We start from the raw sequence: 26624 nt of genomic DNA, 5'->3' as shown, positions 1-26624 counted from the left end.
GGGGGAATACAAGGAGTTCAGCTTTGGACATGTTGAGTTTGAGATAACTCCAGGACATTCAGTTGGAAATGTCCGATAGGCAATTGATGAAATAGGCCTGAAGCTCGAGGGAGAGACTGGAGCTGGATATATAGATTGGGGGTTATTGACACAGAGGTGATAGTTGAAGCCACAGGGGTGAATGGGATTCCTGAGAGTATAGAGGGAGCAGAGGAGAGGACCTAGGAGAGAATCTTGGGGAATCTCAGAGCTATAGGAGACCTCAGAGGCCATCGAGTGCAACCCAAATGGGACCAGGAATAGTCTCTACAACAGAGATCCTGTGTCGTAGGCCCAACCCCCACTCCTGCTTGTCAGTCTGGTGAAGCCTAAGGACTTCTTCTCAGAAGCATCTCTGTTGCCTACCTTTGTAATTGAGACAAATACCAAATTTCAGTTCAAGATGAGTGAAATTAAAGATGTCATTGTTTTCCCATGGAAGTTCATCGACCCCCTGAAATTTATCCACAATTTATCCTTTGTGAGGGGTGGCCCATGAACCCCACGTTAAGAGCTCCTGCTCTGTTACCTACCCCACAGGTGGCCTTCCAGTCTCAGGCTATTGTCTCTTTAGCTGGGTTGCTGTAGGATTGGAAAATATTTGAGGTAATAATCATAAGTGACATTCTCAGCAAGATAGAGATAGATGTGAGCTCATCTGATTCCCATAACAACCCCATGCATTAGATACTTGACTACTCAGATTATCCAGGTGATCTGGGATCTTCTCCACGTGGGTATTTTCTGCAGTGATACAGATTTCAATCCATCCTCTGAGACTGTTGTCCTTGTCCCCCCTCAGCTTGGCTGCAGGGGGTCTGCCCAGCATGCTGGAGGTAGGTATTATGGGTATATGGGTATATAATACTACAGGGTAAAAGACTTCACCTCCTTGGGCCTCGGTTTCCCCATCTGTAAAATGAGAGTAGATGGACTCTGAGGTACCATCTGGCTCTAGGTCTAGGATCCCATGATTTTCCTTTGAGGAAGAGGAGGATCCAGAGGCTTGGACGTGTTAATCAGCGTGCCTATGGTCACCCAACTAGTCAATCTCACAGGCAGTAATCTCATTTCCCTTCTCCTCACTGCTGCATTGCTCATTATTTCAGACCCCTCTGCCCCTAGGGAACTACAACCAGACTACAACTAAAACCGAAGGCAATTAACCCCTTGTTCAGAGCCGGGCTGGGAGAGGGAGTGGAGAAAAGCTCTCCCTGCTCTTCTCTTACTCTGCCCCGCCCCCAGCAAGGTCACTGGCCCTGCTCCCCATGATGGAGGATTTCTTGTGGTCGCTGGAAAGAGGAATAGCCCTGGCACCCAAGGGCCTGGATCCCAAGCCTAGCTCTGCCCCCTCCCTGTCTTAGAGCAGACCCCTTCCCTTGTCAGATCATCTCTGAGATTCCATCAAACCATCAACCAACAATCTGTGCATTTGTTTGTTCGTTTAGTGGTTTCCCCCAACGTCAGTCCCTACCTCGAAATCCCAAGCTAATTTCTGAAGTGAGGGGCTGAAGGGGACAGCTCCCCAGCTTCCCCAGGACCTTGTGAGAGCTGAAGAGCCAATGTCTTCTAGAGCCCTCTGGGCACGGGGTGGTAGTGGCCAAGCTCAATTGAGTATCCACTTTCTTTTGGCCTTTATTTCTAAGCTCAGAAAACAGTGATGTACCCATTTGTCTCTTCAGAGAGAAAGAAAGAGAAAAGGAGAGAGGAGGGGAAGGAAGGAGAAGGAAATGGAGGAAAGAGAAACAGACAGGAAGATAGATCCAGAGACAGAGAGAGACAAAGAGAAAGAGAGACACAGAGAGAGAGAGACAGAGAAAGAGACAGACAGACAGACAGAGGCAGACAGACAGGGGCAGACAGAGAGATAGACAGACAGACAGACACAGAGAGAGACAGAGAGACAGAGGCAGACAGACAGACAGATAGACAAACACAGAGAGAGACAGAGAGAGACAGAGGCAGGCAGACAGAGAGATAAAGAGAGAGACAAAAAGAGACAGAGAAAGAGCGTGACAGAAACAGAGAGACAAAGACAGGAAGACAGAGACAGAGAGACATAAAGAGACTAAAAGAGGGGAAAAGAGAGAGAGAAAGAAAGAGAGAGAGAGAGAAGGAGAGAGGAGAGAGAGATGCAAAGAGAGAGAGAGAGAGAGAAAGGAGAGAGAGAGAAGGAGGGAAGGAGAGAAGGAGAGAGAGAGAGAGAGAGAGAGAGAGAGAGAGAGAGAGAGAGAGAGAGAGAGAGAGATATAGAGAGACAGAGACAGGAAGAGAGAAGGAGAGAGAAGACCAGGTCCATCTCTCCCAGTTCAACAGTTGAACAAGTGAAAGTGACTTGTGTTCTTGCTGAGAAGAGCCCTGCATAACTGGCATTGTGGACAGCCTGGGTCTTTCCTCCCTCTCCACCCCTCCACCCCCTAAAGAAAACCTCAGCACAAAAGTAAATAGGCCAAAATAAGGGAACCCTTCCTAACATGGGTGGGATAGCAAGTCCTCTGTCACCAGAGGTCATTGGGCAGGGCCCTGCTGGCACTAGGTCTGGGGCTCTGAGGTTTGCAGTCTTGGGGAAAACAGGGAAGGAAGAACCAATGGCTTCTTCATTCTTTCTTCCACTCAGACAGAGAAAGAGAAAGAGATGGTAGACAGCAGTAAGTACCATGGAGCAGCCAGAATAATAATCATAACTAACATCTGCACAACACCTACTATGTGCCAGGCACGTGCTAAGGACTTTGCAATGATGATGTCCCTTGATCCTCACAACAACCCTGGGAGAGAGGTGCTACCATGATCCCCATTTTACAGATGAGGAAACTGAGGCAAGCGGGGGGAAGTGACTTGCCCAGGGTCACACAGTAAGTGCCCGAGGCCAGATTTGAACTTGGGTCTTCCTGACTCCAGACCCAGGACTCTATCCGCTGCATCACCTAGCCTGCTTTCCAGAGGCCTTAACCTTTAGTTAGAAAGTATAGAATGATGGACTCATAAGATATACCCAATGAGCAGGACCAACAAGGAACCTTTCCTGTGTCCAGTTTCTTGGCTGAAAATGTGCCTGGCATGGGATCTGTGGCACTAGAAATCTGGTGAGTGGCATTTACCATGCCTGGAGACTACCCTGGGATTGTGTTTCTAGGCCTCCTCCCAAGACAGCAGCCAGAGTGAGGAGACAGACCTCCCTTCCGATGAGGAACGCGGAATTTCTGTCTCCTTTGACCGGCTCTCCATACGAAGCCCTGCATCTCAGTCTTCCTCTTACAACACGGCGTGGCGTAGGAGAGGGCTCGTTAGACTTGGAGTCAGAAAGACCCAGGTTCAAATTCTGTCCCTGATATGTAATACCAACAATCAAACCCTGTACCCATGAAGTCGCAGGTCAGCTCCACCACGACCACCCCTCAGAAAACAAGCTGACTGCCCCAACTCACAGAACCTCATAATTTTGAAGGGATCTCAGAGACCCTCAAGTCCACTCGGCACCTGAGAGAGAGTCTCCTCTTCAGCATCCCCAAGAAGCGGTCACCTGGCCACCGTGTGAAGACTCCAGGGATGGGGAGCTCCCCCCCTCCAGAGGCTGCCCAGTCCACTATCTGGATGCCCGTGACTGTCAGGAGGTGGCACCGCAGCAGGGTTTGAAAGAACAGGGAGGGATTCAACAGGCTAAAGTGATGGGGAGTGCAGCCCAGGCAGACAGAGCCGTAGGAGAAAGGGCATGGAGGCAGGAAGTCAGCGACGGCGGAGAGCGAGGAGCTCTGCTCAGTTCCGGAGTCCAGCTGAAGGAAAGCTGCCATCCCTCGCCAGGTCCCGACTCCCCCACTCCCAGCAGCCGGCCATCTTCTAGGGACGTTCTGTCCTGGCACCTCTTCTCGTTCGTCTCTACAATTCCTCTTTTGGTGATCTTATCCTTCCCCAGGGGTCGATCACCATGACTGCGCAGTGCTTCCCGGAGCCATGTATCCAGCCCTAGTCTCTCTCCTGAGCTCCAGCTGCCTCCTGGGAATTTTGAACTAGATAAGCCGTGGGAATCTCCACCTCATTGTGTTTCTCATCTTGCAAACTTCCTGTTACTGGAACTCACCCCATTCATCACCCAGGTTCATAGTCCCAGGGTCATCCTCCCCAGCATCACTTCCGTCTCCCCAATGTCTCTTGTATTCTTCCCCTTCTCTCCATTCACACGGCCACCAGCTGGATTCAGGCCTTCCCCGCCACTCGCACAGGACTCTGCAATGTCCTCCGACCCGGCCTCCCTGCCTCACGAGCGCTCTGTCCGCCTCCCACCTCCAACACAGTCATTTTCCTCAAGCGCACATCTGATCCTGTCACACCTCCCCGCCTGGCTCAGTGAACTCCAGCGCCCTCTAGAGCCAAATAAAATCCCTTGTTTGATTTTTAAGTCTCTTCGTCACCCGGCCCCTTCTCATCTCTCCAGTTTTCTTGCACATTATTCCCCAGTTCTCATTCTGCCTTGAGGTCGTGCTGGCCTCCTCACCATTTCCCACACAGGACCAGATCTTTCATGCCTCGGTACGGGCAGTGCCCAGCGCCTGGCACCGACTGCTTCCTCGCGCCCACCTCTTGGAATCCCTGGTTTGTGTCAAGGTTCAGCTCAAGGGCTGCCTCCTACACGAAGCCTTTCCTGATTTCTCCTTGCCCCCACCCCCAGTTTTTAGTGCCCTTCCCTCCAAAGTTATTGTTGGGCTCACTGTGAGTCCTGGCTCAGAGTCACAGAAGCAGCTCCATCCCCACCCACAGAGGGCACGCACCCACCATCGGAGCAGCCGGAAAACCCTGCATCCAATTCTGCCTTTGTCAGGCAGTGAATAAGGATCATAACGATTAGGAGCAGCAGCAGCGGGAGTGGTAGTAGTAGTAATAGTAGTGGTAGTGGCAGTGGCAGTGGTAGTGGTAGTAGTAGTGGTGGTGGTGGTAGTAATAGTAATAGTAGTAGTAGTAGTAGTGGTGGTAGTAACAGTAGTGGCAGTGGTAGTAGTAGTAGTAATAGTAGTGGTAGTGGTAGTAGCGATGGCGGTAGTAGTAGTAGTGGCAGAGGTAGTGGTAGTAGTAGTGGCAGTGATGGTAGTAGTAGTAGTAGTAGTGGTAGTGGTGGTAGTAGTAGTAGTTGTAGTGTTATTAACCACAACAATAACAGCTAACACTTACATAGCACCTACCGCAGTAGGTGCAGGCCCCGTGCAAAGTGCTTTCCAATTATCGCCTCTGATCCTCGAAAGAACTCTAAGATGCTCATTTTTAGGAGGGAGGCGCTATCATTGTCCCGGATTTACCGATGAAGGAGCTAAGGCAAAGAGGTGATGTGGCCAAGATCACGCAGTGTCAGAGGCCGGACTTGAATTCAAGTCTTCCTGATTCCAGGCCTCATACTCCATCCGCTGACCCGCCAGCTGTTGTGGGTGGAGCGGCAGGAAGGCAGTCCAAAGCCAGGCTTGCTTTCCGCTTGCGATCCCTCAGATCCTCCAGGAATCCCTTGGAGCGTGAGGCTATGTTGTATTATGATTTCAATTCAACAAGTGCCTATTCATACCTAGTATAAAGGATACAGAGACTTTTTTAATTAAGATAATTCCTCCCCTCAAGGAGCTTACATTCTACTCAATCAATCATCGAGTAAGCATTTATTAAATGCCTACTATGTGTCAAGCATTGTGCTTGTTGGGGATAGGGGAAACAGCATGCGTTCAGATAAGTGAATACAAATTACAGAGAAATGAATCACAAAGTAATGCGTATTTATCAATAATAATTCAAGTCCATCTTCCCATACATACTGACCCTGTGACCCTGGGATGTTCTGAGGGAAGACACAAAGATTAAGGAGGACTTAGCAAGTGCCTGGCAAACAGTAAGAGCTTAAGAAATGTTTATTGACCAACTGACTTGCTGGAAAGGACTTCTTGCAGAAGTTGGGATCTTAGCTGGGACCTGAAGAAAGCCAGGAGGCAGAGATGAGAAGGGCGGGCATTCCAGGCATAGGGGACAGCCAGAGAAAATGCCTGGAGTCAGGAGACGGAGAAACAACAAAGAGGCTAGGGATACAGAGTACAGCCCTTCCACCATGGACCACAGAGTACAGTCATCCCTTCTGCATCACGATTTCCCCATCGTGACTTTCCCATCGTGGTCTCAATATATCACAGGTTGGCATAAGAAATTAAATGGGAATTTTGGAGGAGTTTTGTGGAAGCCTCAGACAACACAGAACCTAGAACCAAATACTTAACCCAAATTTTACAATAAAGTACTGTAAGCAGCCCATAAAAGAAAAAGAAAAATATTTAGACTTCTCTGGTACAAAGGGAGGGCCAAAAAATTTATGCACATTTTCCAGCTTGCAGGGGCCCTGTACCTCTAATCCCCATGATGTGGAAGGGATAATTGTACCTGGTGGGGAGTAAGGTGTTAATGGAAACTAGGTGGTGCAGTGGCTAGAGTGCAGGCCTGGAGTCAGGAAGCTCTGAATTCAAATTCACCCTCAGATAATTACTTACTAACTGTGTGACCCTAGGCAAATCACTTCACCCTGCTTGCCTCAGTTTCCTCATCTGTAACATGAGCTAGAGAAGGAAATGGCAAACCACTCCAGTATCTCTGCTAAGAAAACTCCCGATGGGGTCTCGGAGAACTCTCTGACACAACTGAACAACAAATGTTCTATTGTGTTTTTGTTTATTTTGTTAAATATTTCCCAATTACACTTTAATCTGCATCAGGCAGCACTCTGGAATGTTGCGTGTTGGACACCTCTGCCTATGCCAATGAAATTACAGGTCCGGACAAAAAAGGAATTATGGAGGGGGAAGCCGAGGCTCAGAACAGCTGTGTGACTTGTGTGTGTGTGACATCGCAGTTGGTGAGACTCAGAGGCAGATTTCAAACCCGTGTCTCTCTTGATTCTGCCTCCAGTGCACTTTTCACAAGACACTGCTGCCCAGCTCCTTGGAAACAGAACAATGGCCCTATGTACTATTGGCTTCCAGTGCCACCTTCTCTTCCCACCTTCTCCCACTGTCCTCTATCAAGGTGGAATTGGGCCTTTGCTTGTCCCCTTGGCCTGAGAATGATCTTTAGCAGATAGGGCTAAGAGGGGTCCCCTGGGAAGAGGGGCCTCCTGACACATCCCTCGATCTCCCTCCCTCTCAGGGTGCCCACGTCAGTGGCTGGTAAGTGGGAAGCTAAGATTTACCGGGGCATCATGCTAGGGAATGCTCCAAAGGCAGGTCTCCTCTGCCAGTGGCAGCTCTGTCTGTGTTGAAGTGAAAATGATTGGCAAGTCTGTTCCCCTGTCATTCTGGAGGTGTTTTGTTTTGTTTTATCTTTTTTAAACTGGAAATTCCTTTTCATCTTCCTCTGTTTTTTCTTTTTCTTTCTGGGTTATGACCTTAAATTTAATCAAATGTACTTTTAAACCAGTTTTACTTTTGTGGCTCCTAAGGAAGGGTGGAGGGACAGGGGAGGGGGTTGGGGGATGGGGAGAATTGGTGCGTATGTTTATTAACCTTCCTTTTATAAGGCACTTTTTTCCCTATAGAAATCTCCTTTCCCGCTGATTCATTATGTGTCGGGAAGCAGAGCGTGACATGTTAAAAGCCATCTTGATAGTATTTGATATTCAGTACTAACAACTCACCAACTCATAGGAGAGGGGTTTTTTTTTTTCCCTTTAAAGGGGGAGGGAGACAATCTGCATATTGGATGTGCCAGGAAGTAGGTAATTTGCATTAAGCATCCAGAAATTCTCTGCTTGCAATCTGTCACCCTTCGCTGGGTTTTCATTTTATAACCTTCACAACATAAGGAGGAGAGTGAGCAGAATGAACACAATCAGAGCGGACCCCTGGATGGTGACTGAAGAAGTAACCTTGTCAGGCTAGTAAGAGTAAAGGATAGGGGGAGGCTCCTTCCTGCCAGAGACCAGTGACCAGAGTGAGTCCTGGAAGGATCATGGAGATGCTTCCCCCTCACTTCACCCTACCACCACCACCATCTCAAGCCCAGCCTTGATTGATCAACTCAACTCCCAACTGGGAAGACATTCCTCTGCAAAACGAGTCAGAGACAGCAGGAGACTGCTGGCCAGATAAGCAGTCAGGGAGAAATAGGGTAGGAACCCTCTAGGCATGTAGGCAGAGCTTTCTGCCCTAACTGTAGTTCGGGTCAAAGAACTTGAACATGATGGGAAGTTCCCTGTTAATGGGAAGATGTGAAAACAACTTCATTTTACATCATGAAGACATCCTAATTCTCCAAAGGGCCACCCTAGTTTAATTCAGGCTTAAGGAAAAAAAGCCTGCAAGAAACCTCACAGTGTAGTACGCAAGACACCTCGAAGACCAGAAAGAGCCCTGGATTGAGAGTCAAATACTCACACAACTGAATGGAAAGATTGTTGGCTTTGGAATCAGAAGAACCTGGGTTCAGTTCAAATCTTGGCTTTGCGAATGCATGAACTTGGGCAAGTCACAGAATCAGAGAATAACCGAGTTGGAAGGTGCCATAATGACCAGCCCATAACCTCTGTAGGCCTCCATAGCTTCATCTATAAAAGGAAGGTTGGACCGCTAATGTACCTTCCAGCTCAAAATCTATGGCCCTATGTAGGACGAGTATTCTAGTTGAGCTCTGCCAAAACACCAGCTGGGCCACAGCTTTCTCATCTGTAAAATGATAGGGTTGGAGAAGATTCCTTCCAGCTTTAAGACTATGATTCTGTGATACTTGCAGTAAATTCTGAGTTTCTGATGACTGCTTCACTATAGGAAGCCTGGGGAAGGGTGAACTAGGAAAGGGTAAGATGTAAACCAAACCTTCCCAGAACAAGAGTGGTCTGGTGAACTTCCCCATCAAAGTCAGTCCCCAGCTCATCTCCCCTAAGCTCTGGTAACCCAGAGCAGGGTGAGCAGCTGAGACAGAGTCTACTAAAGAGACAGGTCCTCTCCTCTCTCACTGGAGGGCTGGAGGGTGGAGTGCTAAACTCTTCCCAAAGCTGTCGAGAGAGGACTCAGAATTTTCAGAACTTTCCAGGTAACTCTTCATTTTAAGCAGCGGCTCTGCATGGGTTTGACTCCACAGAACATTATACCTACACTAGGGCTCCATCTCCCCCTCCCCCACCTTTCACTTTCCTTTTTGTGCTGTCTTCCTCTCATTAGATTGTAAGCCCTTGGAGGGCAGAGACTCTCTTTCTTTTCCTTATTTTTATCTCTAGTGCTTGGCACAATGCCTGGCACTTGGTAGGCATTTTGTACATATTTGTTGAATTGAACTGAGGGCATCTAGTGTCTCGGAATTCCCACATGCCATCAGTAGCAGATCCATACTCAAGGGAAGGTCCTGGTCTGCACCCCAGGGTGTGTGGACCTCTTCCCAGAAACATGAGGGCCACAGAAGCTGACAACTTGTCGGCATCATCCTGTCAACATTGGATAAAGTGAAACGATAGGGCGCCTGAAGATGCAAAGGGACAGAGGAATAATTTCAGAGGATGCAGGCTGTGAGCAGATAAGGCAAGAAAGGCAGAGGTTATTCCACAGAATCAGAGCATGCCAGAGCCAGGAGAGAACATAGAACAGCAAGCGGGGAAGAACCAGGAAACATGACACTTTAGACATGGAAAGTCAAGTCAACCAATATTTATTAAGCACTTACTGCATGCCAGGCACTGTGCTAAGCACTAGGGATACAAAAAAAAAAAAAAAACCAAGGCAAAGGCCCCAAACCAAAAACAGTCCCAGCTCTGGAGGAGCTCTAGGTCTGATAAGGGAGATAGCATGCAAACAACCATGATATATTTAGGATAAATGGAGGATGATCACAGAGAGAAGGCATTCACTTTAAGGCAGGTAGAGAAAGGATTCTTGGAAGAGGTGGGGCCTTAGCGAAGACTTAAAAGAAGCCAGGAGGAAGAGAGGAGGAGGAAGCACAGAGATGAAGGGTCTTGTGAGAAGAACAGCAAAGAGGCCAGTGTCACTGGATTTCAGGACATGTAGAGGACAGTAAAATAGATTTAAGAAAATTGGAAAGGTATGAGGGGATTAGATTATGGAGGGCTTTGAATGCCAGAGGATTTTATAGTTGACCCTAAGAATAATGAGCAGCCACGGAAGTTTTTTGAATAGAGGTGACATAGTCAAATCCGTATTTTAGGAAGATCAACTGGAGCCCTGAGTGGAGGCTGGCCCAGACTAAGGAATGGCCTGAGGTGGGGAAACCAGCAGAAGGCCACTGCCACAGTCCAGGCATGAGGTGATAATGGCCTGTGCCAAAGGGATGGCAGTGTCAGAGGAGAGAAGAAGGTGTAGGTGAGAGATCTTACAAAGGCAGAATCAGCAGGACTTGGCAACTGATGGGATACAGTGAGAGAGAGGGAGTGATGTGTCAAAGAGGACACCTGGGTTGTGATTTTGGGGACTGGGATAATAGTAAGGCCTTCTACAGTCAGAGGGAAGTTTGGAAAGGAGTAGGTTTGAGGGGAAAGATAATGAGTTCAATTTTGGATATGAAGAGTTTAAGATAGACCAAAGAATTTCAGAACTGGAAAGGGTGTTCAAATATAGAATGTTAGTTGAGAGAGATGTTAGAACAGGAGATCATCTGGCAGGATAACGTACCAGACACTGAGGTCCTCTCTCAAGCTGAACTGCCAAGCATCCAAACTCTACTGCAGAGAGCACAGCTCCATTGGGCTGGCCACATTGGATTGCCTAAAAAACTATTTTACAGAGAACTCACACAGGGCAAGCACTCACACGGAGGTCAGAAGAAGCGATACAAGGACGCTCTCAAGGTCCCTCTGAAGAACGTTGGAATCAATTGTGAGACATGGAGACACTGGCACACTACCACCCACATCAGAGAAGGTGCTGTGCTCTATGAGCAAAACAGAATCGCAGTGGCTCAGAAGAAACATGAGATGTGCAGATTTAGAGAATCTACCCCAAATGCTCACATGGACTATTTGTGCCCAAACTGTGGCAGAGCATTCTGAGCCCCTACTGGTCTAATCAGTCACAGCTGGACATACTGTACCTGACCTCAACACAGTGACACCATTTTGGTCCCCCTCGAGCATGAAGGATGAACACCAAGGACATAGAATATCAGAGCAGGGAAGGCTCTTTGAATAAAGAATGACAAAGATGTGTGTTGGGGGGGGGGTGTCTTTGAGATGATCTATGTCAGTGCCTGATTGTACAGCTGAAGAAACTGAGGACTAGAAAAGTGCAGTGACTCATCCAAAGCCACAAAAAGTCTGTCTGAAAAGTGACCACCCCCTAGTCCTTTCCCCAATAACAACCTCAACACATGTTTATTAAGCACCTACTGTATTCAAAGCAGTGGGTTAAAGGCTGGAGGAGATAGAAATGAGGCATCACAAAGTCCCTACCCTCCCAGAACTTAGAGTTTACTCGGGGGATGAGACACCAGCCCAACACATGATCTCTAGGCATAGGGACTAAGAGATCTAATCTGGCCTGATGAGAGGAAGGCTCTGAGAGCCCCCTCTCCCTAAGACACTCTAACTCAGGATTCAGCAGTCATACACTGTTGGTTGTACTGGACTGAGAAATCCCATTGACAATGAAGAAAGGAAAAGGGGGGGGAAAATGAAAGCAGCAAGAAAGACAAAAGGAAAAGGCAGGAAGAAAGCGGGAGGAAGGAGAGGGGAGGAGAGAGAGACAGACAGACAGACAGAGACAGAGACAGAGACAGAGAGAGAAAGGAGAGAGAGATATGAAGGGAGAGAAAGAAATGAAGGGAGAGAGAAAGAGAAGGATGGATGGGGAGAGAGAAAAAGAGGGAGGGAGGGAGAGAAATATGAAGAAAGAAAGAGAGAAAGAAAGAAAGGAAGGAAGGAAGGAAAGAAGAAAGAAAGAGAAAGAAAGGAAGGAAGGAAGAAAGAAAAGGAAGGAAGGAAGAAACAAAGAAACAAAGATGAAGGGAGAAAGAGAGACAGAGGGGGAAGAGAGAGGAGTGCAAGAGAGATGGAGGGAGAGACAGACAAAGAAAGAGAGACAGAGAAAAAACACAGAGAGAGATATGAAGGTGGGGAGAGAGAGAGAAATGGAGAGGGAGAGAGATGAGAAAAAGAAAGAGAGAGAGAGACAGGGGGAGAGAGAGAGAAGAGTGAAAGAGAAAGAGATAGATGGAGGGAGAGACAAAGAAAGAAACAGAGACAGAGAAAAAACAGAGAAAGAGAGAGAGAGAGAGAGAGAGAGAGAGAGAGAGAGAGAGAGAGAGAGAAAAGAGCTAGAAGGAGAGACAGACACCAAAGAGGGAGAGGAGAGAAGAAAGGAGGGCATTTGGGGGAGGCATCAGATGCACAGAGATCCGTAGAGGGCCTGCCTGTGTCACCTGCCCCATCACACTGGAGGCCCACCCAATCAGATAATGTATCTGTCTTTCCCTCCTTCCTATTTCCCCCCTCATGCCATTCTCTTCACCTACAGATCCGGCCATCTGAAAAGAGCAATGGCCGCACCCTGGGTGGGCCTGGGTAGCCTCTGATGGGAGATGTCCTCTTCTCTCTCCACAGTCCATGGCATCAAGTGGACGTGCAGCAACGGGAACAGCAGCTCTGGTTTCTCGGTGGAGCAGCTGGTGCAGCAGATCCTGGACAGCCACCAGACCAAGCCCCAGCCTCGGACACACAACTGCCTCTGCACTGGCAACTTGGGTGAGTTGGCACCAGGGGTGGTGGGACCCCAGTCCCAGGGAGGTGCTTGGCTCCTCCTGGCTGACTATGGCCTGGCTGGGCATCTAGTCCCGCCCTCAGCCTTTCTGATAAGAGTATTCTCACCTCTCTGTGTGTGGCATTGATTTCCAATTAGGGGAGAAGGGATCAGTGATCAAACCACACAGCAGGTGCTCCATGGAGACAAGTGGGAGAGAAAGTCAAGACCATCATCCATCTCCAGCCTAACAAAGGCTCCTCTGGGTGGAGGGGGGGACATGGAGCTGAATGAGGCCCTGCTCAGCTCAGCTCAGCTCATCCACAATGTTCTCTGAGAAGTGGGAAGGGATGGAGACAGTGGCAGGAAGGATAAAGGAAGTTAGTCTGACCCAGACTGTATTGTACTCTGGCCCACATGCACACAAATCAGCAAGAGGCCCAACCTCCAGCCCCAGGGCTCCTTAGAGTGAACTGGGGTGGGGGTAAGAGAGGGGAGCACACCACTGGGCTGCCTCTCCTTTAACCTCCTTCTGCTTCAAACATCCAGAGGCTCCCTTGACTCGTAGCCTAATGTGGCCGATTTCCTAATCATCTCATTTGCTCCCTGGGATGAGATTGCCCCACTCCCTTCAGTTCGTTAATTAGATATTATCATTAAAGGGTCATGTCTCTTCTCGATTAAGTCTTTGTGAATTTAAGATTCTCAATAGGGAATACTTGTGATGGAATCAGGGGAGGATTTTCCCTTTTATCAAAAACAATGGCCTATGTCTGATGGATGAAAAAAAAAATGATGGAGCTGGGATGAGAGGGAGGAGTTACCCTGGCCTGCTGAGCCCAGAGCCCTTGGAGAAGGATCTCTGAAGGATAGCTGATAAGCTTAGAAAGGCTGGACTTTTCTCCTCTTTGTTTGCTTGTAAGCTTCAAGGATGGGCAGCAAAAATGGCGGAGGGCATTCCAGACCAAAAAAACATCATGAGTGAAAAGCACGGAGGTGAGAATTTGGGGACTATGTTGAGAGAACAGTGAGAAGTTCAATTTGGTTGTAATGGTTGTGAAGGAAATGAAGAATAGAAAGGCAGAATGAGGCCAGATCCTAGAATGCTAGACTGGGGACTTTGAATGAACTCCATTCCACCCCAAAGCCCATCCTGGGCTCGCCAATCTGAACTAGACAGTCATGGTCTGCTTTGGGGTCTTTGTTTTTTCCCTCTTGGTGACTTACATGCAGTTCCATATGGCTTGTGTCTCTTTGTAGAACAGGGCTGCGGGTTTTGATGTGTTTGTTCAGGGATTTTTGGCCAAGCAAACAAGTCGAATGTTGCTCAAGCACAGATCCAACTCTAACTCTTCCTTGTGTGTGTGTGTGTATGTGTGTGTGTGTGTGTGTGTGTGTGTGTGCCTGCACGTGTGTGTGCGCGTGTGTCTTGTGTTTCTCTCGGCCACAGGAGCAGGTAGCAGTGTGCATCACAAGTGTAACAGTGCCAAGCATCGCATCATATCACCAAAGGTTGAACCACGGACAGGTGGGTACAGCGCTCACTCAGAGGTTCAAAATAATGATGTCTCCGAAGGCAAGAATGAGCACAGTCATGGCAAGGCCTCGAGCCGGGAGAAGAGGAATGGCAAAGTGGCGAAGCCTGTGCTGCTGCATCAGAACAGCACCGAGGTGTCCTCCACCAATCAGGTGGAGGTACCCGACACAACCCAGAATTCTCCCGTGTCCATCAGCAGTGGCCTGAACAGTGACCCAGATATGGCCGACAGCCCGGTGGTCACAGGGGTGTCCAGTATGGCGGTGGCCTCTGTGATGGGGAGCTTGTCCCAGAGTGCCACCGTGTTCATGTCAGAGGTCACCAACGAGGCTGTGTACACCATGTCCCCCACAGCTGGTCCCAACCAACACCTGCTCTCCTCGGAGGCAGCCGCCCAGGGCCTCGTCCTGGCAGTGAGCTCCGACGGCCACAAGTTCGCCTTCCCCGCCACAGGGAGTGCGGAGGGTTTGTCAATGTTGCCCACTAATGTGTCTGAAGAGCTGGTGCTTTCCACCACCCTCGATGGGGGCCGGAAGATCCCAGAAACCACCATGAACTTTGACCCGGACTGTTTCCTCAACAACCCCAAACAGGGACAGACCTACGGGGGTGGGGGACTGAAAGCAGAGACGATCGGCACCAATATGAGGCAGTCGCCCACAGCTGAGCGGGTCAGCTTCAGCTTCAGCGCGGCCCTCACGAAGGAAATCAAGACCGAGGACACATCCTTTGAGCAGCAGATGTCCAAAGAAGCGTATTCCTCCTCTAGCACATCTAACTCCCTCACCCTGTCAGCTGGCTCCAGCCTGCTCCCATCCGGTGGGGGGCTCAGTCCAAGTACCACCCTGGAGCAAATGGACTTCAGTGCTATAGACTCCAACAAGGACTATGCTTCTAGTTTCAGCCAGACTGTCCACAGCCCCCATGTCCACCAGACCCCTTCCCCTAGCTTCTTTCTGCAGGATGCCAGCAAACCTATCCCCCTAGAACAGAGCACCCACACTAATCTCAACGATTCGAGTAGTTCTTTTGTGCCGTTAGGGATGGCTACCGTGAAGACAGAGGCCCCTCCGACCCCCTCCAATTGCAACGGTTCCGTAGAGACCCGGATAGAGTCCACGTCCTCCCTCCAGCTCATGCAGTTCCAGGCCAATTTCCAGACCATCGCCGCAGAGGCAGAAGTTCCCATGGAGACCTCTCAGCCCACCGAAGGGGGCGAGAACCTAATCAAGTCTGGGGAGCTGCAGAGCTGCAGCTCCGAACACTACATGCAGTCTGAGGCCAACGGGGGCATCCGGAACGGGGGCAGCATCCCCATCCTCCAAGGGAACATGGTCCAGGGGCTCTATCCCGTGGCCCACCACAGCCTCCATAACTCTTCCAACATGGAACTGAGCCTGGACCACTTTGACATCTCCTTCAGCAACCAGTTCTCCGACCTGATCAACGACTTCATCTCAGTGGAAGGTGGGAGCAATACTATTTACGGACACCAGCTCGTGTCAGGGGACGGCGCAGGGCTCTCACAGGCAGAAGATGGCAACCGGGCCTCCTTCAGCCAAGCCGAAATGTGCATCCCCTGCTGCAGCCCCCAGCAGGGCAGCATGCAGCTGAGCAGCGCCGAAGGCGGGGCCGGCACCATGGCCTACATGCATGTGGCCGAGGTGGTCTCTGCGGCCACCGCGGCCCAAAGCACCCTGGGATTGCTGCAGCAGAGTGGGCGAGTCTTCATGGTGACCGACTACTCCCCAGAGTGGTCTTACCCAGAGGTAAGCTGCTGGCGCTTCCTTCCCAACCAGCGCCACCAGCGGGGCCATCTCTCATTGCACACATACGAGGGCATCAAGATCATTTGCATGTAATTAATTGCCTTCTCTTGATTATGAAGATCTATATCTGAGGAAGGTATAGATCCAAAAGTGCTTCTGTCTCTCCCAAGCGGTGCTTCTCAAATGGTACTGCAGACCGCCCCGCCTTCGCGATCCTGATTGGCTAATACCTGCACATACATCCTCATCAGAATCAAAGGTCAGAAGGGTTTGGTTTGATGAGATACCGAGCAGGGCTAACCTAACTACTGCCAATAATAGCGCCTATACAGTGCTCGGAGGTTCGCAAAGTGTTCTCTATACTTATCTCATTCCTTCCTCACAACACCGCCCGGAGGTAGGTGCTACTGTCATCTCTGTTTCACAGGTGAGGAGCCTGAGGTAGACAGGCTTGCCCAGAGTCACACCACTAACAAATGTCTAAGGCAGGATTTAATAAGAGTTAGCATTCACATCACACTTTAAGGTTGGCAGAGGATTTCACAAACATCTCCTTTTCTCCTCATAAACAACCCTGGGAGGGAGGTTCTGCCATTATCCTAATTTTACAGATGGGGAAACTGAGGCAGACAGCAGTTAGGTGACTTGTCCAGGGTCAGACCTCGCATAAGTGACTGAGACTCTGTCTGAACTCAGATCTTCTTGCCTTCAGTTCTGGCTGCTCTTATCCACCCGGCCACCTCAGGTTATCTGAACTCAGGTCATCCTAATTCAGGCCAAATCAATTCAGTTTAACATTTATCGAAGTAGCGTTAGCCAAAAAGAATTAATTAATCGCCTCCTATGCACAAGGAGTGGGCCCAAGGAGGGAAAATGACTTGCCCAAAGTCACACTGACACTTAGTGACAGAACCTCAGTTTCCCGAAATCCAAATCAATTCTTTTTCCTCAAGACCAGACTTTTGGCCTTGGAAGAAAAGAGCCTGGAATAATGGAGAGAGTGCTGGGCTTGGAATCAGAAAGATCTGGGTTCAAATCCTCCCTCAGACCCTTATTAGGTGTGTGACCATGGGCAAAGTAATTCAAGTCCTGTGCCTCAGGCAACCCCATAGAACTTAGCTAATAAGCCATCAGGTACTTTGATTAAACACTGGTTTTAATCAGCACTGAGGAAGTGAATCCCCAAACTGGGAGCTTCCTCATGCTGATGAAAGGGAGGCAGCTTGGCACAGTGGAAATAAATAGCATTGACTCTGGGCTCAGAGGACCAGGGTTCAAATCCTGCCTTTGACCTTGACATTGACTGTCTATGACCTTGCAAGGAGTCCTTTGACCTCCCTGAGGCCCCTTCCAACTCTAGATCTCTCTCATGGCCTGGGTTCAATTCTCACCCCTGGCCCTTACTACCTGTCCAACCTTGGGCAGAAAGGAAGTGGCCTGCCCAAACTGATACAGCATGTGTGTTTCTAAGGCAGGATTTGAGCCCAGGTCTTCCCGACTCTGAGACCTGTGTTGTAACCACACTGTAAGACCCTTGGGAAGCCCGTGTCCCCTTTATGAGCTTCTGTTCCCTCTGTAGAATGAGGAGGTTGGGCTCAGTGTCCTCCAATGTCCCCCCCCCACCCCCACTCTAGGGCCATTTCCCTGCCATGAGCAGCTTGGGATTGGTCTCACCATTCCAGGTCAGGATCATGTCAAGCATCTGACTCGAGTCCTAGCCAGGAGCTGCAGGAGAGCAGGCAGGCAAGCCAGAGCTGTACAAGCAAGAGGTCACCAAGGAATGTTCAGTCTTTAATTACTGTGAGAGCAAATCACAAAGTCACTAACCTGTGATACGGAGTGTATGACAGGCCTGGGGAAGAGTATCCAACAACTTGGGAAAGACGGAGAGAGGGTAAGGAATGAGGCCGAGGGTGCGGGATGTTAGGAGGCAGAGCTGTGGTTCATCTGGCACTCTGGGGAATGAGAACAGAAGGTCCTGTGTGGAGAGAGAGACCATGGTGTACCCCATAAGGCCCCATCTAGGGCAGGAACAAGGTAAGGCCAGGCCAGGAAGGCACTCATCTGGCATGCAGCTGCTCGCGGAAGTGGGGCAGTATATTCTTATTTTAGTACATCATTCATGCTAATAAGGCAGCGTGTCACAGTGGATAAATAACCAGCCTTAGAGTCAAGGAATCCCAGATATAGGCCCCACCTGACACACACTGGCAAAACGACCCTACACAGGATGCTTAACCTCTGAATGCCCCCAGACTGTAAGACTATATGTTGCAAAGCAGGGGCTGGTCTGCCTCAATGGAGGCTTCCTCACAAGGTGTTCTTTATCTACTGAATTATAAGCCTAGCACAAATGCAAGTGCCAATCCAATATAGAACACCTGCTGTAATAACTACTGTCAATAACCTCTCAATAAATAAACATTTATAAAGTGCCTACTATGTGCCAGGCACTGTGCTAAGTCCTGGGAATATAAGTAGAAGCAAAAAATAGCCCTGCCTTGGAGCTTCTACTCTAATGTAATTAGATTACAATCTAATGTCTAAAGACAACATGCTAATAAATATATACAAGGCAAGCTCTATACAGGGGGAAAGGAAATAATGAACAGAGGGAAGGCATTAGAATTAAGAGGGATTGGGGAAGTCTTCCAGTAAAAGAAGAAAAGACTTAACAGGAAGCCAGGGAGGCCAGTAAGCAAAGATGAGGAGGGGGAGCGTTCCAGACACATGGGACCGCCAGAGACAATGCCCGAAGGAGAAATGGAATGTCTTGTTTCTGGAACAGGTAGGGGGCCAGTGTCACCAGATCAAAGCACACATATTGGGGAGTAAAGTGTAAGAAGACTGGAAAGGTAGGAGGGGGCTGGGGTATGAAGGGCATTTTGTATTTGATCCTGGAGGCAACAGGAGGAAGCCACGGGAGTTTACTGAGTAAGGGCTGACAGAGTCAGACCTGCCCTTTAGGAGGATCAATAGAGGACTGGTTTGAATGGATTGGAGTAGGGAGAGACTTGGGACAGGCAGAGGCACCAGAGGCTGCTGTAATAGTCTAGGTGTGAGGCGATGAGGGTCTGCCACAGGGTGGAGGCAGGGTCCAAGGACAGAATGGGGCAGAAGAGATGCAGCAAAGGTGAGATTGGTGGGCCTTGGCCATAGCTTAGTTATGGGTGGGGGTGAGGATGAGAAATAGTGAGGAATCCAGGATGACTCCTAGATTGGTTTCCAGCCCTGGGAAGGAGGGGTGGGAGGACAGTATTGCCCTCTACAGTAACAGGGAAGTCTGCCCGGGGCTGGGGGTGGGGATTAAGGGGGAAAATAATGAGTTCTGTTTTGTACATTTTAAGTAGATGTCTGCTAGACATCCAGTTTGAGATGTTTGAAAGGCAGTTGGAAATGAGAGACTGGAGGGCAGCCAAGAGGTTGGGCAGGAAAGGTAGATTTGAGAACCATCAGCACAGAAACTGTCATCAAATCCACGGGAGCTGATGAGATTGTCAAGTGAAGTAGTGGAGAGGGAGAAGACAAGAGGGCCCAGGACAGAGGGCCCTGAGGGTGCCTGTGGTTAGAGAGCGTGGTCTGGAGGAGGATCCAACAGTGAGTGGTCATATAAACAGGAGAACCAGGAGAGAACTGTGTCCAAAAAACCTAGGAAGAAGAGAGAATCAGGCTGGGGACAGTGCTCAACAGTGTCGAAGGCTGCAGAGAGGTCAGGATTGAGAAAAGCTGGTGGATCTGGCAGCTAGATGACTAGTAACTTTGGAGGGAGCAGTTAGGTGGAATGGCAAATTCAGAAACTGGATTATAAGAGGTTAAGAAGAGAGTGGGAAGAGAGAAAGTGGAGGTCTCCTTGGCCCAGAGCAGCATCTGCTCCATGCTAGCTACTGCTCCACCAAGAGGTGTCTTTAGGCCATTACTTAGGTTAAAGGGCCTAGTATCTCTCTCAGAAGCTGACCCCTGACTCTGGATATCTGCAGAGGGAGTCAGCTGAGGGTGTACTGCTACTGCCTTCAGGACCTAGACAAAGGGGCAACAAAAATAGATTCCCTTCACGTCCCCTCACCTCTCAGCCTTACCTTTCCACCATCTCCTCCCTTCTCAGTCCCAGGTACCCACGAGTGCCATCTTTACTGATCCCTGCCTAAGGAATACTGGGTTGTCTCAGAAAAAGTCAGATCTACAGCTTGCCACAAGAGGGCAGTATAAGAATGAGGAAAATGAGAAATTGCCATTCAAAATCTGGCTTGGATGGTAAACCCAACCCTGGGATATCAGGACCTTCGGAGGTTTCCAGTTATCTTAAGGAGAAATAGGGGACAAAGAGAAGGGCAGAGAGAAGGAAAGAGAAACATGAAATCCTCTTAAATATCACTTTATCTTAAAAAAATAAGCTTGGGTTACACATCATTTCTAGGAGAAGCTGAGGCAGATGATAAGAAATCCCAGGAGAGGCAGAAGCATGTAAGAGTCAAAGCACATGTATTCTGACTGCAGTGGAGCATCTAGTAAAATGTATCTGGTATCTGTCTATGGGATACTGGGGCCTCAGGTAAAAGGAGTGAGTTCGACAGAATGATCTGAGGTTCCTTCCAGCTTTAAATCCTATGATCCAGCTCCAGAGACTTGGGGATCGCTAACTCTAATGGTTACATCAGAGGGCTGCTGCCTTCTTCCTACAAGGCTTTGCTGCTTCCCCCAGAGCAAAAGTCAGCCCAGAACTCCCAGTCCTGGGCCCCAGCACTAGACCTGGTCCCAAGGAAGCCTCTCCCTTTGATCTCTCTCCCAGACATGGGAGTTTCTGTCGCCCTGTTCTACTGAGGTTCAGGCTGTGCTGCCCAGGCTCCCAGAAGTGGGAGTGATCACTTCTGCCATTGAGTCAGCCATAACCCCTTCTCCCAGATTGGGGATCCCCAAATCTGCTTCCTGCTGGAATGGATGCCCAGGGATAAGGTCAGACGTGGGCAAGGCCGAGCCTTTCCTCCCCGTCTATCCCCTCACCATCTCCCTGAGGTAGGTGCCCTCTGACCAGTGCCTGTATGTGCCTGCCCAGTTAGGGTGACTCTGTCCAGCAGTGTGGTGTGGTCTGGCATTTCAAAGTCCTGTCCCTCCTGACTACTTCCCCTGAAAAGCCCCCTCACAGCCACCTTCATTCCCCCGGCTCCCTTACCTCCCCCTTCCTTATCCTTCTTTCTTTTGTCTCTGTTTTCACTGGGCTATTGGTTGATTCACTGCTTTTTCCAAAATGGAAAGAACTCAGAAGAGGGACTCATGAAACCCGGGCCTTCCTCTCAGCTGCCATCAGTGTCATCTCCAGCTACTCGCGTGGCTGTAGGCAAGTCACATCACCTCTCCTGGCCCCAGTCTCCTCATCTATAAGACGACCAGGCCCAGACTAACATGAGCACGCGGAACATTTAAATATCCAAGAACTAACATTTCGGATGGAAGCATCCCCTGCCCCACCCTTCCATCTTTCCTGTCTTTTCTTATCCCAATGGAACATGGGAGAATCTCCCGCAGAGCAGACTGCAAAGAGAGGCTGTGGGCTCACCACCAATGCACATCCTCCAGCTGAGCCACTGTTGCCATGGAAACATTCACCTGGATGGGCAGAGCCTGAGCCATCCTGCTGCTGGGGGGAGGGGATGTCTCCATGGGAAAGGAGCCAGTCTTCTCTCTGGAATTGCCCTTCATAATCCCCTCGGGCTGATGCACTTCAGTCCTGGCTTTGGGACAGCAGGTGCTAGGCAGTGGTCGTTTTCGTTCTTGGTGAAAATGGCACGGGGCTTCATGAGGTGAGACATCAGCACTCCCCGGCCCACCCTGTGCCCTTGTGCTCACCACCTCCCCACCTCCATCCCTGTCTCTACTCTCAATGTCTTTGCCCCTTTCTTAGGATCATAGAAGGATGGAAGGACCTTAGAAGCCATCTGGTTCAAGTCACAGGGCAGCTAGGTGGCACCAGAGTGCCCAGAGTGCCGGCCTGACGCCAAGACCACTCCTCTTCCTGGGTTCAAACCCGGCCTCAGACACTTACCAGACCCTGGGCAAGTCACTTGGCCCGATTTGCCTCAGTTTCCTCATCTGTAAAATGGGCTGGAGAAGGAAATGGCAAACCACTCCAGTGTCTCTGCCAGGATTGCAAAGAGTCAACAGGACTCAACGGTGACAACAACAAAGTTCAACTCACTCATTTTAAACACCAGAAACCTGAGCCCCAGAAAAGACAGGCAGCTTCCCCGGGGCCACACAGCTAGTTAGGATCCCAGGCAGGTCTTCCTGACTCCGAGGTCAGCGTTCTGGCCTTTAGAGAAGAGGCAGCCTCTGTAACCATTGCTCTGATGTACCTCAGGGCTTCGAGCAGCTGTCACCCAACAGGAACAAGAGCGAATCTTGGAAAAATGGAGAGAGCCCTGGCTCTAGGGCCAGGAGAACTGGGATAGATAGAGTAGGATAACAGATACTTATCATGGGTGTGGCATCCTTCAATACGGAAGACAGTGTGGTACAGAGGAAAGAGAAATGGCACAGAAGAGCTGGGTTCAAATCTCACCTCTGCCACTTCTACCTGTGAGACCTTGAGTAAAGCACTTCACCTACTTGGGCCTCAGTTTCCTCCTCTGTAAAATGAAGGGGTTGAACCAGATGGTCTCTAAGGTCCCTTGTAGATCAAGAGTTGTGAATATCTCTGGGTCTTATTTTGCTCCTCTATAAAATGAGGATAATGACGTACTTGGGTTTCTCATGGAGAAAGAACTTCGTAGACCTTAGAACTCCATAGCCATCGTTATTATTCTTGTCTGTGGGCTGCTACCTGCATAGAGCACACCATGTAATGGCTCTCCCAGCTGCTCCTCAGGCCCTGAAATGGGGAGCAGTTATAGACTCACTAATGCAGATACATTTCAAACTGGAAGGGCCCTCAGAGATCATTAACTCTAATCCCTCATTTTACAGTTGAAGAAGTAAGTACTTAGAAAGATGAACTGAACTGCCAGGAGCACAGAGCTGTTCTAATAGGTGGGGAAAACATAAATGTCCTTCTAGAGATCAGACTCAATTTCTATGAAAGGGGGCCTCAGGGTCTCAGCCCCTGAAGGATGAATGGGAATACCAACTGTAAAGGGGATGGGGTATTCTAAGTGACCTCCCAGATCTAGGATATTAACATGATGGCTTTTTTCCAACTGACCTCAGCAAGGCATACTCATAACATTTGTCACAGAGTGGAGAAGCTTGCTTCCACGTGGGACCTGAGAGAATGGCCATACCAAACTCACAGAGTCTTGGACAGTTCTAGCTCAAGCCTTCATTCCAAACCATGGATGGAAGGCTTCTGACTCTCAGTTCAATGCTCCTTTGACTACAATGCTGCCAGCCCTAGTACGAGGTCAAGGTGGAGATAAAAAAATCCTGAATTGGCACATCTCCTCCTCTTTCGTTTCTGCACATTGTAGTATCCTTCAGAGGGGTCCTGGGAGGAGGCCCAGCCTCCCCAGCCTGGAGCCCAGCACCCTCCCCAGTGAGTGCCCTCCAGGGTCTTGTTGGTCAGAATGAGCTCTAGGTGAAGAGCTATGGAAAGAGCCATTTATGAGATCACAGTATTTAAAACCAGAAGGGGAACTGGAAATCATCTAGACCAGTCCACTCATTATAGAAATGAAGAAACCAAAGCTCAGACATAGGGAAACCAAGCTGATCCAAGCATCCCGGGCCCTCTGAGCAATCCCTCAGCAGGGACTCTGGTGACATTAGAGCTGATATCACACAGAGAAGACCCACCTCTGGCACAAATCGGCTTGGAGAACATTACTTCACCTTTCAGGACCTCCTCCCCCCCCACCCCTCCACCCCCACCATTCTCTAAGACTAAAAGTTGCAAAGCAGGCACTGATCTGCTTTAACAGAGGGAGTTTCCCTAATTGGATTCCTTAACACACCAATGAAATGAAAGAGAGGGGGAAAAAGAGACAGACAGAAGAGAGGAAGGGAGAGAGAGAGACAGAGAGAGAGAGAGAGAGAGAGAAGAGAGAGACAAAGAGAGGGAGAGAGATAGGGGGGGGGAGAAGGAGAGAAGAGAGAGCTAGACCTGGAATTCCTTCCTTCCTTGGGTAGAGCTAGACACACTATAACAAAGCAGCTAAGTCTGTAAGGGGTATCCTTGGCATCTCCTGCCTTCTCTATCAGTGCCTCTGTCCTTCATCCCCACCCCCATGCCTGTTCTCTTTCCCTCTCAAGGTGCTAGCTAATGGGCTTACAGGAGTGAAGTGACTTTAGCAGATGTTGCCTTCAAGGAATGACAGATAGCCTAGCAAACGTTTTGAATCATAGGATTTTGACCTGGAAGAGATTGTAGAAATTCTGTAGTCCAGCCCTTTCATTTTGAAAATGAGAACATTTTTGCCCAAGGTCACACAGATAACAATTAGCAGAACCAAGATCTGGTCTCTGGTCTTCTAATTCTAAATCCAGTGGTCTTTCCAATGTGCCGTGCTTCCTCTCTTGGATCAGAGGCCTGTTTTGGAGCACTCTAAAACCACACTCTGTAGGCAGCCACCTACTGCACCTATAATACAGGGCTAGGCGTTCATTGGGACTAGAGTCCCTGGAGAGCAGCAGCCCAAGAGAAGCCAAAGGCATCCTCTGGGAAAACTCAGGAGAGCACAAAGCAATGAGAGAAGCCTCTCCACACTCCTCCTAGGTACTGGGTAGGAGATGACAGAGCTGGAATGTAACCCAGCCTAGTTCCCCAAGGCCGGTTCTGCCTTATACCAAGGGGGCGGGCTCCCCTAGGCTGCTGAGCCATACCTTGGGGTGTCGCCCTATTGTCTGCCATCCTTCAGGTTGCCTTCTCTAACCAGGACACTAGGTGGCACCCTCCACCCGTTTCTGTATGGCCCTTGGTGCCGTGGGTATCTGAGCCAGGGCCGTGTGGCTTAGAGTTGGGTTAATGGAGGGATCCAGACACCAGAGCCCACAACCTAGCCCTCCTGCCGAGGGCCACATGCCAGAGACCGCTTATCCAGGGCCCCTGTCCATCACTGCCATGCTCTGCTCCTTCCTTACCACAACAAAGGTCCTTCCATTGAAATTTCCCTGAACTCTATCTCATGTGAGCTGAATTAAGGAAAGTCTAATGTGCCGAATGAAGGAAGCGGCAATCCTGCCGTCCTCGGCTGTGGTTAGTCAAACCGCACCTGGAGAAGGACGTGCATTTCTGAGCCATTGACAAATAAGAGGGTGTGGGATAGAACGAGCATTTATTAAATCCCTACTGTGTACCAGGCCAGGTGCAGTGCTAAGTGCTTTACAAATAAGAGGGTGTGGGATAGAACGAGCATTTATTAAATCCCTACTGTGTACCAGGCCAGGTGCAGTGCTAAGTGCTTTACAAATAAGAGGGTGTGGGATAGAATGAGCATTTATTAAATCCCTACTGTGTACCAGGCCAGGTGCAGTGCTAAGTGCTTTACAAATAAGAGGGTGTGGGATAGAACGAGCATTTATTAAATCCCTACTGTGTACCAGGCCAGGTGCAGTGCTAAGTGCTTTACAAATAAGAGGGTGTGGGATAGAACGAGCATTTATTAAATCCCTACTGTGTACCAGGCCAGGTGCAGTGCTAAGTGCTTTACAAATAAGAGGGTGTGGGATAGAACGAGCATTTATTAAATCCCTACTGTGTACCAGGCCAGGTGCAGTGCTAAGTGCTTTACAAATAAGAGGGTGTGGGATAGAATGAGCATTTATTAAATCCCTACTGTGTACCAGGCCAGGTGCAGTGCTAAGTGCTTTACAAATAAGAGGGTGTGGGATAGAACGAGCATTTATTAAATCCCTACTGTGTACCAGGCCAGGTGCAGTGCTAAGTGCTTTACAAATAAGAGGGTGTGGGATAGAACGAGCATTTATTAAATCCCTACTGTGTACCAGGCCAGGTGCAGTGCTAAGTGCTTTACAAATAAGAGGGTGTGGGATAGAACGAGCATTTATTAAATCCCTACTGTGTACCAGGCCAGGTGCAGTGCTAAGTGCTTTACAAATAAGAGGGTGTGGGATAGAACGAGCATTTATTAAATCCCTACTGTGTACCAGGCCAGGTGCAGTGCTAAGTGCTTTACAAATAAGAGGGTGTGGGATAGAACGAGCATTTATTAAATCCCTACTGTGTACCAGGCCAGGTGCAGTGCTAAGTGCTTTACAAATTTTGCCTCATTTAATCCTCATAACTATCATGGGAACTGGGTGCTCTTACTACCCCCATTTTACAAATGAGGAAACTGAAGCAAAGGTGAAGTGACTTACCCAGGGTGATACAGCTACCAAGTGTCTGAGGCTGAATCTGAACTCAGGTCTTCTTGGCTCCGGGCCCAGTTCTCTGTATACACTGTGCCACCTAGTTGCCTTCTAGATGAAGGAGACCAGGGGATCCTGAAGGAAGGGGGAACCATATCATCTGAAAATGGGTAGAAGGAAGTAAAGATTCTTAGCCTGGAGAAAAGATCATAGCAGTTCACGATTTAGAGCTGAAAGAGACTTTGGAGATCATCTCTCTGGTACAACTCCCCCTGGCTCTTGTTTTACAAGTGA

The 26624-nt window shown here is 49.3% G+C and overlaps 1 protein-coding gene across 4 annotated transcripts in view; it reads left to right on the top strand.

The window, feature by feature from the left end:
- Positions 1-15592: 15592 nt before the first annotated feature.
- The window catches only part of CAMTA1 (calmodulin binding transcription activator 1), a 134739-nt gene continuing 123707 nt past the window's right edge, over positions 15593-26624 (top strand). For all 4 annotated transcript variants that reach the window (XM_036745332.1, XM_036745333.1, XM_036745330.1 and 1 more), the window contains exon 1: positions 15593-16034. In XM_036745332.1, the coding sequence (XP_036601227.1) occupies positions 15597-16034 (438 nt within the window). In that variant the 5' untranslated portion in view covers positions 15593-15596. The remainder of the gene's footprint in view (positions 16035-26624) is intronic.

The sequence above is a fragment of the Trichosurus vulpecula genome, chromosome 2 (assembly GCF_011100635.1).
Source record: "Trichosurus vulpecula isolate mTriVul1 chromosome 2, mTriVul1.pri, whole genome shotgun sequence".
Classification (NCBI taxonomy): domain Eukaryota; kingdom Metazoa; phylum Chordata; class Mammalia; order Diprotodontia; family Phalangeridae; genus Trichosurus; species Trichosurus vulpecula.
The sequence above is the reverse complement of the archived record's forward strand: the minus strand, read 5'-3'. Positions and strand labels throughout refer to the sequence as shown.